The sequence below is a fragment of the Rattus rattus genome, chromosome 14, assembly GCF_011064425.1.
Source record: "Rattus rattus isolate New Zealand chromosome 14, Rrattus_CSIRO_v1, whole genome shotgun sequence".
In the NCBI taxonomy this organism is placed as follows: domain Eukaryota; kingdom Metazoa; phylum Chordata; class Mammalia; order Rodentia; family Muridae; genus Rattus; species Rattus rattus.
Window position 1 is genome coordinate 81,631,981 of NC_046167.1, and position 11,884 is coordinate 81,643,864.

The window sequence follows — 11,884 nt, forward strand, 5'->3', positions numbered from 1 at the left end:
ACCCTGTCTCCCTGCCCACAGCAGGGCAGGCATCCTCAGGTCTCAGCAGTAGCTGAGAATCAAGTGCAGATAATCAACCCTGCTCCACTCACCACCTACCGGAAATCAGAGGTGCAAAGTAAAAAGATAGGGTGCTGGGGCAGTCGTTTCCAAAGCTTGGAGCTTCAAACGAATATGGAGGGCATTGTAGTGAAATGTTGTGGCACGGTGTCATTAAGGAAGACGACTGCTATAGGCAAGTTTGGGGGTTCAAGGACTCTCAAGGCCCTAGGCAGACCCTTAGTGCCCTGTTGCCTGGATTAGACTCCTAAGTCCCTGTAGATGCCCACCTTAGGAAAATCACCCAACTGCTCTACTTCCTCGTCCTATCCGCTAAGTGAGGCTGTAAAGGCAGCTACTCCCCTGCGGTTGCTATGAGGAAATGGGTATTAGCACAGCGAAGTGTACACACTGCGGGATCCAATACACAATAGCCAAGAAAAGCAAACAGTGGCTGTTCTGAGAGGTGGCAGGGAAGATGAGGCATGGCTAAAAATACCCCGCAACTCATAGGGGTGTTTTACCTCTTGGTGGAGTTACTAAAAGTCATCAAATCGTACACTCGGGCTGCAGGTGTCTTTAATGTGGAACACAAACCTTTGAAGACACAGCACCGGCACTTCAGCCTACCTGGAACCTGCTAAGCATCCTGTCCATGGGTTGGTTGCAGGTGACTGGCTATGGGATCCAGTTTGCTGTGAGCCCTAGGCTTGCGGTGAGCCCTAGGCGGAGACTCTCGCTCTCAGCCTCTGACCTGGCAGACACCTCAGGACACAGCAAGCCCCAGCTGAACTTTATTCAGAAACTGTTACTTTGTTAACTACTCCCAGCTTGGTGGTGAATGTAGACACCAGACCTGGTGGGGTCGGGGACCAAAAGGTCCGGAAGAGCTGGAGATGGCCCCAGGGGTGGGGGGGTGGGTAGGAGGGCGAGAGCTGATGGCTGACGACAACGGCCAGACAGGGATTCCTCTCAGCTGTCTAGAAAGACCTATATCACAACTCTCTACTCCCTGCCCTGCGGGCTCCTCTCCCTTCAGGAGCAACGCCCTTAAGACAAGCTGATCTTGAAGTCCAAGTTCTTGGCCACCCTGAGACCCGGATTCAGCAGCCAAGCCAGGCGCCAACCCAAGCACAAGATACTTGGAGATATGTCACCAAACCCAGGTGAGCCCCGGGGTCACTGAAGGGTGTGCGCGCATTGGGGTGGCACCATTGGTTGTCTGCTCTGACCAGCGGTTTAATCATTATGGGACCCAAGTTCATTAGGGCCTAAGTTGAGGCAAATCAGAGGCTAGAGGAAATCAATGTGAATCTTAAGAGCTTGGCTTCAAAGACTGGGAGGGACCTCAGGGCTAAGGACGCCCGGTGCTGCAGGCGTCGCTCACTCTGGGATGGGATGAGTGATGAACCCCGCAATGCAAAGCGCACTAACTGAGCACACCGGGTGCAAACAGCTGACAGGGCACCGCCAGGCAGTTTGCCCTGTGGTGCGGGGGGCTTTCGCAAGCACACTCACCTCCGATCCAGCCTGCCGCGAAGTCTTCCAGCTGGAAGCTGCCCATGGCTGACGCGGTACGCGCCTCGGCCTCCCGCAGCCGGCGCTAGGCTCAGTGTTTGTCAGGCATGGCCCCAGGGGACCAAGTGCACAGCAGGGGAGCGACTCGGTCACTCTGCAGGTTCTTCTCTAAACTCTGAGTTCCATCCACCCGCGCTCGGGCTGTCAGCGAATGAGGGCGGGTTGTTGACAACCCGCCCCCAGAGGATCTTAAAGGCACCGCACTTCAACAAGGTGTGATCCGGGAGGCGGGCCCCAGTCCCCAAAGGGAAATCCCTTGGTTCTTCCGGCCACATCCTCTCCCCAACAACACAGCCTCAGAGTCTTCCAGGTGAAAGCTTAGGACTTATTTGCAAAGTTGATCAAAAGAGGGAAGGAGAGAAGCTTTACAAACACCAAAAGTTGTCCGCAATAGAACTCACCTGGGAAGACTCAACTGCGTTAAGGGCAAACAGCCCTGCAATAACTAATTAAAGGTTTGGGGGTCTGCAGAGACAGGATTACTGGGAGTTCACCTGACAAACAGCCTAGTGGGAGACAGAGTAGGAGACTTAAGGTTCTCTTCAAACACACACACACACACTCACATGCACACATACATGCAAAAGCACATGTGTGCCTGCACACTATACACATGTGAATCACACGTACATGCACACATATAAACACTCACATGCACATACATACATATGCATACAAACACACACCCCACATATGGGCATGCATATACATGCACATGTACACACACTCACACGTGTACATGTTGTACATGTACATATACATGCAAGCACACACGAGTGCACACACATACATATGCACACAAACATACAAATTCACGTGTGCACATGCATATATGTACACATATACACACTCACATGTGTGTGCATGCATGCATATACACACATATACGCAGGCAAGCACACATATACACACATGTGTGCATGCATATACACACAGACACATATGCATACACATGCATGCACTGACACACGTGCACAAAAATTGTAACTGAAAAGTATCTATTAACTTGAATTCTCGGTGCTTTGACAGGCTGACTGAAAGCCACGGACAGTTCCCCTGTAAGATGCAGTGCACACAATTTCCCAGGCCACTTATAGACTAGAGACTCCCTCACCCCCTCCAGGCCACACACTGTCTGCATGCCCTGGATTGAGAGTCCCATCTACAAGTGAGATACTGAATAAGGTAGTGGGAGGCACCACACCCAGAAATCAGTGTCAAGCCAGCTCCAAAGAAATACCAGCTCTGAACGATTTCAAGGTTATCCTGAGCTTAGCCAACACCTCCTCCCTGGCCTGGCGCTTACCCTTTCCAGCAAGTCTGTGAACCCCACTCCACAAGCCAGGAAAGCCGGTATGCTTAAAGTATATAATCTGTGTGCGTCTCACACAGAGAGGGTAATCCCTCAGAAAAGTGGCCAAAGCAGAGGTTGGGCCAGATCTCGGTCTGAACAGATTCCAAATTTTTCCCCTAACCATGGCTCCCACAGGGAAAAGGCCAGGGATAAACCCTACCCAGAAGGAAACTCCTGCAGCCCCTCTGATGTGGGCACACAGCCCCCTTCTTGTGGATAGGTCTAGCCTGAATGGCAGCCCCTGTGTTGGGAGCCTTCTCACTAGAAAGGGAGCAAACATTTCCAGCAGGCAGGCTACGGGAGAGCAAGCCAGCACCGCTACAGGCTAGGGCACTCTCTGATGCCTCGGATTTTCTGTCAGTAGAAGCCAGCGGTCTCAACGCATTCCAGATGTCTTACCGGTTATTGTCAGAGGGATGCTAGTCAGATACAGACGGTGAAAGACAATTGAAGGAGCAGAAGATAGCCTTGGCTCTCAGTTTGCAGCATCCCAACCCTCTACAACCACAACATTGGATCACTCAGTAGCTCAGCAGAACCTTCCATATAGATGACACTTTCCCAGAGAACTTCACGCCCTGGAGGCCTCAGCACGCCCTGGCCAGCCTTCGGAACGACAAGGACAAGGCTGGAGACTCACCCCAGGACTTACCAGGAACTAAGGTGATACTGCTGGCTAGCATTTCCCCCTGCTAAGCAGCTGCCAGCACGGAAGCCACAGATAGCCACGTTCTTCTCAGCCAGAATTCTGAGGCAGGCACCTCTCTACTTTGGGGAAGCCTGCAGGCCCCATGTCTTGATTTCTCAGCTTGGCAGAAACACTCCTTACCCACCAACCCCAAAGCACACCCTATTCCCTGTATTTATGTGCTCCAGAATATCTATACATTGCCACTGTTGCCCCATCCCCATCCTGAGATGGCACTTGGTGGGTGTTAGTATTGCCCTGGGCTGACCTGACAATGTGATTCCTGTCAACTGTGGCCCTTCCTCTAGCCACGTCCTCTCAGAGAACCCAGTGGTCTGAAGTCTCTCAGGCATAGTTGGGGATTCAGTAGCAGGAGATCCCCACCAGATTCTGTCTCAACCTACATTGCCCCAGACAAAAGATGGTCCTCTCTGCCTCTGATGGCCTCTGTTAGCAGACCACACACCCAGCAAAGCCCCCAGCTGCTGTCCAGGAACATCCAGGCTGGCCACATGAGGCACCCTTGTTCCATTCAGAACGTCCAGCCCCTCCCCTGCCTCTGTGGGTGACCCTGTGTTCAGCAGGGTCCAGCTAGCTTCCAGCAGGGATGCAGCACAGGGTCCCAGGCACAGTGCTCCAGGGTAGCAGGAGTGACGGACAATGACTGAAGGAAGAGCTTCTGTTGATCTGCTCTTGTCCCAGGATGGCAGTTTTGGGTCAGTGTGTAGGAGCAACTGGCCAGGCTTCTTTCCCAAGACTCTGACCACTGACCCCTGCTATAGGGTCTGCTGAGGAGTGAGGCTCAGGGTCCTCCCGTAGCCCTATCCCCTTCCCCCATGGGATGTGTACAGAGTTCACTTATAGATTCCAGAGCCAGAGCTGCCCGTCTGTGTGCAGGATAAAGCAGGAAGCAGGGGTTGGGAAGGGGAGTCTTGCAACATCCTAGGGAAGGGTGAAAAGCCACAGCCCATGGTTGAGGTCACTTCATATGCACAGTGACCCACTCAGCCACATGGTCATCACTAGCACTATGCTCCAAACTATACTCTGCTATGCCCATGACCTAAGCCTGGAACCTTTGGGGAGGTGTAAGGTCTGCAATGGGGGACCCTTTGGTGAGTTTACTGTTGGAGTCCATTCGATGTGAAGCCAGCCAGTTCCCAAAGCCACTCTTGTAGGACCACCTAGTACTTCCTGGGAGATGGCCAACTCCTCAGTCCTGGGTCAGCACCATTAGGGTGGCCTTGAGTTGGTGGGCATCGTTGGTGGCAGATAAGGCCTCCCTGGCCCAGAGTACGGCTGTTCTGATTGCCAATGAGAAGAGTTGAAGCCCTCACAGTCCTGATTGCATGCATGAAGCTGTCCTCGAAGCACATCACAAGAAGGACTGAGAGAGCCTTATATCATGCGGCAGTGTAGAGCAGGGCCCTCAGAGACCTGAGTCCCTGGGGCATGGGACCCAGCAGAACACTGGATCCAGGAGGACCACCAAACCTGTTGCCCTTTCTGGATTTGCCTCTAGCGGTCCTCTTGGTTGGGACATAGGCAACCAGCTCACAGGGGAACCAGGGTTCTGAGGTAACCTCCCAGAGATTCGTAGAGAAACTGAGAGACTTGCCAGAGACAGAGCAAAATTCCATTCCGTGTCTCCTCAGTTCTTCCACACAGGGAACCAGCAGTGTCATCTGCGTGGTAGGGGGGCAAGTGGGGGGTGGCCCTGGAATCCTTGGATAACGAGGCCCATTTCTGGTTTCTCACTATCTCCAAGGGCAACAAAAGAGAGTCTTTGCTTCTGAGATAGCAGCTAAGGAACTGACGGTTTGCTTGGGATGCGACATGGAAGCCACTGTGACGCCCTGGAGGAGTGCTCTTTCCAGAAGTCAGGAAAGGCTCTCTCCAGCCTGGCATCTCCTCATTGGGCCCGGAATCTACTCAGCCAATGGCTCTGCCTTTCCAACTCTTCCCTTACCCAAGGACTCAGCCCCTTCCTGTGAGCATCATGTACACCTGAGGCAGCTGCTGACCAGCTGTGCTGAGGGCCTACATGTGGCCTTATTCACCCCTCCTTTGTTTCCTGTCCTTATGTAGATATGGGGTTCCTTGGAGCTCTCGAGGGAACCTTCCTGAATTTCCACCCTTGTCTCTCCACTCTCAATCCTCTACTTGACCCCAAGCTTCACTTCTGAGCACAGGACCTCTGCTTTTCTAATGCCTCCACCCAGGAGACTGATACCTCAGGCACATCCAAGAGAACTCTAACTCCTCCCTCTGCTACCCCCAACCCCCTCCCCAGCTGCCTCTTCCATACCCCTCAACTTGGGAAACTGCACCTCCACTAAGCTGCTATGCTACCCCCCACCCCCACCCCGTGCCTCATCCTGCCAGCCTGGTGTTCTCCCTTCTCCAACGTCCACTGCCCTCTGACAGTCAGCCTCTGGCTGTGGCCGTCGCCACCTGAATATGGTGGACATAGGTTCCTTGTTCCCTCTGACCTGGTCCTGGGCCCCATCTCCCAATGGCTGCTACAGCAGGCTTCTGAGGCTTACGTGGCCTCTGCTCTGGCCACCTCTGTGCAGTGCCCTCCGGGGACTCTGTGGCCTTGACTGTACTCGCTAATTCCCTATTAAGGCGTGTGCAGGTCTTCAAGACAGAGTCCAGTGGCCCTTCTGCTCCTTCTACCACCTCGCTTTGTCCAGCTGGAGTCCAGCCAGGCAATGTGGCCTTCACACCCCACATTCCTTCCCTGTGTGGGACTCTATGTACTGGTTCCTTGTACAGATGCCTCCCTCCACCCCACCCCCACCACGCTCTCTGGCTAACCCCGGTGCCTAACTCCTTTGTGATTCTGCTTAGCTGCCACCTTCCCCCCCACCCCCCGCCCCCTGCCAGGTCTTTGCTGAAGTGCACACCAAGACATTCTGCCTTGTCTGTGCTGAACGGTCTGTGTGGCTGCCTGTCCACTCGGGCTTGTAGTCTGTCTGCCTTGTCCTGCAGAGGCCTGATGTTCAGTCAGCACTTAGAGATGCCTTAAACAGGGAGGCAATAGGGCAATGACTAAAGGGCGGGCCACCTGATATCAACAAAAGAGGGAGTCCTAGTCATGGCAGATCTGAGGAGGTAGCCACCTCATGCCTCTCCAAGGGCCTTTCTCAGAAGCCACAGAATCCTGGCTTCTTTCAGGCCCTCCAAAGTGTCAGCTGCTTTCCCGCCTCCAGGCTTTCACACTGACCACGAGACCCCTTTCCCCACCAACAGAAAGACAGTCGACTGATGGCTGTAACAGGCCCCACAACAGGCTTTGGGCCTTTGTTGTTCCTGCGCAGACTATGGGAGGTAACTGGAGGGAGAAAAGGTCACAGTGATTTCGGGGTTGCTTTGTGAGCTTGTCATCGGGAAAGGTTCCTTCCTCATAGGCAGTTCTCTGGGGTCTGCCCAGAGAATGCTCAGAGGATCAGCCTCTCGTCCAACCGGTGCGACTTCGGAGCTGCACAGCAGCGTGTGGCTGTGGGCTGAAGGTGGGTTGGCCATTTGAGGACTAGGCTGCCTGGTCGCCGCGGCAGGGTTGAGGCTGCTGCAGCTGGTGGTTTCGGTCTTTATAAGGTAGGTGTGGTGCCTTCTTAGGCAGTGTCTGAGGAATAAAATTGTAGACCACGGGGACACCAGCTGTGTGTTGACAAGATGTGCCAGGAGGGGGCGCTGCAGCACAGCACTCGGAGCTTCCCGGTGGAAAGGGACCGCGTTCACGTCGCCAGAATGAAGAGGTTTCCTGCCAGGGGGGTGGTAAGGGGCTCGAGTTTGCATTTAAAAGGTCCAGAGAGGAATCTGAGGGCGCCACAGAGGCTGCTGCTGGTGGTGGTGGTGGTGGTGGTGTGTGTGGTGGTGGTGGTGGTGGGGGAGTGTTAGCGCGAGGAGCAGCTGAGACTTCTTCGGGATTGCAGACTGAAAAGAAAACTTGCTTCAGGATCACTTGGCAGCTTGTAACCTGGCTCTGCCAGGCGGCTCCCAGCTTTCGGTGGGTGGTCAGCTCCACCAGGCTACAGCAGGCTTTCAAACAAATTCGCTAATGCCACTCAGTGGTGATGATTGTGAGACTCATCAGCTGCTCTGTTCCAAGCCACAAATGCTCCTTCAGGCCAGGACTCAAGAAAGGAAGTGAGTTCCCTGAAGGCTCACAGTCCCACCCTTCTACATAAATGCTGGAAATCCCCTGCCTCCGCTTCTTTATCATCAATAAAACAGGGTTAGCTTGCCAACTGTGCCATACCCTAAGGGCTCCCAGAGGACTCTTACCAGGAGGAGAAACATCTCCCAAAATGCCAGCGCAGGATCCTGAAGCTCCTGTACCTTCTTCTGTACCATGTTGCGAGGGCCAAGGACTGCCTGACTCTCCTCCGACTTTTCCCTCAGTTGATGGACACAAGTGGGCACAGGCTGGGAGATCTGATCTGTGGAAGAGAGTGTTTAAGAGGCTGACAAGGGCCACCGCTGCTAGAAACCTCACTGGGAAGTCAAGAGAAATATGTAGGGGGTATAAATGGGAGGAGATGGGATGACATGGCTGTCCTCAGTGTTGGGGGAGGCCTAGCTGCAGGTTCACCCATGGCTATCCGAAGAGCAGAGGCAGAAAGAAAAATCTGAGGGCGATGGGCAAGCTGTGGGGAGACGTCGTAGGTGAGTGGGAAGATGGTGCGAGGCAATGGTGCCGTGAGAGCCAGTGGAGGTCAGCAGTCCTTTGCTCCCTGGCCACTCAGGATGCTGATGGGCTGGAGGCTGACTCCAGAGAACCCTGGGTGGCAGGGTCAGGCGCTGAGAGGGTCACGCAGAAGGCGGCAACTACGGCACCCACACAAGAATACAGGCTCCTCTCAAAACAGCATTTGCTCTCAGGAGACCTAGTAGGTCTACAACCTCAGTCAACCCTCATCCCAGAGCACACATATGCATCAGCCAATAACCTCCAACTAGCCTCTGAGGGAAGAGGGCAAGCCTGGGGTCACAGGGCAAGATACCAAGAACTCATAGCTTCCAATCAATACCCAGGTCTGCCCACTTGCTGCAAGTCTTGGATGCGTCTTGTACTTTTTTTTTTTTTTAAAGAAAATATTTATTATTATATCTAAGCACACTGTTGCTGTCCCCAGACACACCAGAAGAGGCATCAGATCCCATTACAGATGGTTGTGAGCCACCATGTGGTTGCTGGGATTTGAACTTAGGACCTCTGGAGGAGCAGTCAGTGCTCTTAACCGCTGAGCCATCTCTCCAGCACGCATCTGGTCCTTCTATACCCACTTACCCACCTATTTAAAAAGACCCAGAACCTGATCCTAGAGCATCTACAGCCCAGACATTTTACCTTTCTTTTTAAAACTTTGAGCCAGAGCCCATCTAAGTTGTGAAGAGCATCGACGACCTGCTCTTCCTGGCTCGGCCTTCTGAATGGCTGAGAGTAAAGGTTTGCATCACCAGTTCTGCAGGACCCAATGTCTTCAGTGTCGAGTCTGAGATCACTCTCGGCTTTGGAACCCACCCCACTACCCACCGTTTGCCACCCCAGGGCCAGTATAAACACCACACAGGCAAATGCCCCCATGTTGAAGAGGAGCAAACTCCAAAATAATTTCTTCTGATCCCGTAACAAGTGGGGTGGGGTGGGGGAGGGGAGGGTAAAGAATAAAACCCTAAAGCAACATGGATCTTTTTTTTACCCCTACAAAAATGCACCTCAGTTTTCCTAAGTGGCAAAATGGGCCCAGTGAGAAGATTGGGGAGAACTAGACTCAGAAGGGGCTCGGGGGCACACAGGGTAGGAACAGGCTCTCGCATGAGAGCCTTGCTGGATCTCTTGGCTGTGCACTCAGGCTCCAGCTCCTCCTGACCAGATGATCCCGCCATCCCTGCAGCCCTAGCCATGGGCCTCTGCTCAGAATGAGAAGTCCGTCTGCCCACCCCACTGAGCCTGCTTCTTAGTCTGTAGAATGAGATTATCTCAAAGTCTGGCAGGGCAGGCTCCTGGCTCATAAGAGATGCCCAGCAGAGGGAAGGCAGGAGGACAGGGGGGAGACCTGGTTCTGAAGCACCCCACTAAGGTGGTCAGGCACCCCAGCCAATGTGTACTGTGTACCTTCAGGTCATTCAGGAGGCCCCTGGTACCCAGCCACAGAAGCAACAACGAGGTCCAAATGGGGACACAGTAGGAATCCCCCTGTAGCCACTTTTATGACAAAAACACACACACACACACAGCCTCATCAGGCAGATTTCCCAACCTAGGAGAATAAGGTGGGGTAGACTGGGTAGGATGGTGACTTTCTGGGCGTGGCACTGGGTGGCTGAATGTAGCACAGGCCTCTCCCTTCGGCTGCTTAATGGGAAAGGCAAGCCTAGGCGTGTGGAAGGAGATACCAGAGTGGAAGACCACGTCATCACCAGGCACTGATGAAGGTGTGGTGGGGAAGAGGAGAGATGGTTCTTTCTATGGGGAAAGGAAGATTCCCCCCTATTGGTGGTCTCATAGTAAAAGACCTCTTTCCACCCCAGGAGGGAGGGACAGTGAATGTCAGAGGGGGCACTCACTAGGCCAGCTGTGGTCCCAGGGCAGGTGGCACGAGCTGTAGGGGCCTCCGTTCCTGTTCCCCTTATCCTTCACTGACCAGGAGGTTTTGGAGTACGAAGTCCCTGCTGCCTTCACTCCTGCCCACCACCAGGTTGGGGTCACTCTCGTGCGCTCCCCAGCACCGAGGAGGGAAGCACGGGACTGGTGTGAAGCCTCTCTTCGGGGCTTCTGTAGTATGGTACATATCCCGAGGCACCAAGAACGGGGTGCCTAGCGAGAGCGGGATCCTGATTGTCATCACAGGCGAGACCTTCCAAGCAGCAGCAGCAGGGTGGTGAGGGTGAAAACCCAGAGATGAGGTCTGGCCCTGCCAAGGGGGACTGGGTGAGGAAAAAGAGGATGTAAGCTACGTTCAGGCCCAGATGCCAAAGTGGAACCTGGCCTACAACTCTACAGGGGGCAATCTGGGGTGGGGGTGGGGGTGGGGCAGGACCTAGGCCAGTGCTGCCAAGTGGGGAACCCTTGGTAACGTTGTTTCCTCAACCAGAGGCTGCTATGGGAAAGCCTGATCCTGACCTTTGAACTCAGTCCTTACCTCTGTAGTCCCTAGACCCCATGGCCAGCATGGGTTGGTGGTGGGGGTTGCTCATGAGATTAGAGAGGATACAGGTCTGGGTCAGAACCCAGGCTTGGCACCTGACAGCTGGGTGAACTTTGATTTTTCTAGGAGATGTGTCTCACTAGCCCTGATCAAATGAAATGGCTCACACCCAGTGTCTGGGTATCTGACACATTTCAATAAGTAACCAGATGTTTCTATGGGCTCGGCTCCAAGTTCAGGCCTTGCCTAGCTGCTGAGCCATCAGGGACCTGGCCAAGGTCTTATTGGGGTTTGGCCAGGGATAGGTGCCTGGAACATTCCAGAGTCTCCATGTTGCCTGCCCTCCTGTGGCCTCTTCAAACTCACAAGGCATCCATCTCTGGCTGTCACTTTGTGGCAGCCATCTTGTGTCTCACTTCCTGGAAAGAGGTCTCTAGAGGCCAGACACCAGCAGCAGCCTTGAGGCACGGTGGCACTGGGCAAGTGCTCTTCCTGGGAACGGTAGTACGGGAAGAAGCCACTGGGTGGCGCTGAGTCCTCGAAGAACAGACCCCCTCGGCCGCTCCAGCCAGCTTCCGGGCCTGGGCCGACTGCAGCCTGCTGAGCCAGCTCCTCAAAGGCTGTGGGCTGCTCATACGTGCAGAAGGAGAGGCTGGGAGAGCCAAGTGGCTCCCTGTCCTGTAGACTGGTGTCCCGCAGTTGCTGGTACAGGCATTCCAGGTCGTCCCCCAACAGGAGGCTTGGAGAGATCAAGGCACTGGGCTCGGCCTTTTGGATCTTCTGCATTGTCTAAGAAGAGAGGACTCCATTGGCTGGTGCTGCCTGATGCCTCCCTAGTCCTGTCTATATTTGGGAGATTTCTAGAGCTTACACCTGACCAGGGGTCCCTACTGGGAGAAGTCCAGCAGTGCTCTCAGAAAAAAACTGGGCTCTCTAACCTCATCTCACTCCTCACCCTGCTGGCTCTGTTCAGCAGAATGTGGGCCCCGCCCCCAGACCCTCAGTCACACTGCCTGAGCATCTGTGAGCCTCACCCCAGAAGTCTTTCTAGTCTCCCTGACTATGGAC

At 54.1% G+C, this 11,884-nt stretch overlaps 2 protein-coding genes across 2 annotated transcripts in view; both read right to left on the reverse strand.

Moving 5' to 3' along the window:
- The window catches only part of Slc25a48 (solute carrier family 25 member 48), a 37,453-nt gene extending 35,717 nt beyond the window's left edge, over positions 1-1,736 (reverse strand). Inside the window, exon 1 of the mRNA XM_032884804.1 lies at positions 1,558-1,736. Within this exon, the coding sequence (XP_032740695.1) occupies positions 1,558-1,603 (46 nt within the window). The 5' untranslated portion in view covers positions 1,604-1,736. The remainder of the gene's footprint in view (positions 1-1,557) is intronic.
- Positions 1,737-10,373: 8,637 nt separating this feature from the next.
- LOC116883281 lies at positions 10,374-11,602 on the reverse strand. Its single transcript, XM_032884272.1, has 2 exons — positions 11,183-11,602; positions 10,374-10,595 (listed from the first exon to the last, which is right to left on the reverse strand). Exons 1-2 carry the CDS (start codon positions 11,600-11,602, stop codon positions 10,374-10,376), a joined length of 642 nt encoding a protein of 213 aa, XP_032740163.1.
- Between the last annotated feature and the right edge of the window lie 282 nt (positions 11,603-11,884).

Excerpts from the sequence above, each read along its gene's own strand:
- LOC116883281 (XM_032884272.1), bottom strand. The coding sequence starts at position 11,602 with ATGCAGAAGATCCAAAAGGCCGAGCCCAGTGCCTTGATCTCTCCAAGC. Across the intron at positions 10,596-11,182 it reads CAGCCAGAGATGGATGCCTT|TCCCCCTTGGCAGGGCCAGA; the intron begins GTGAGTTTGAAG and ends TTCCTCACCCAG.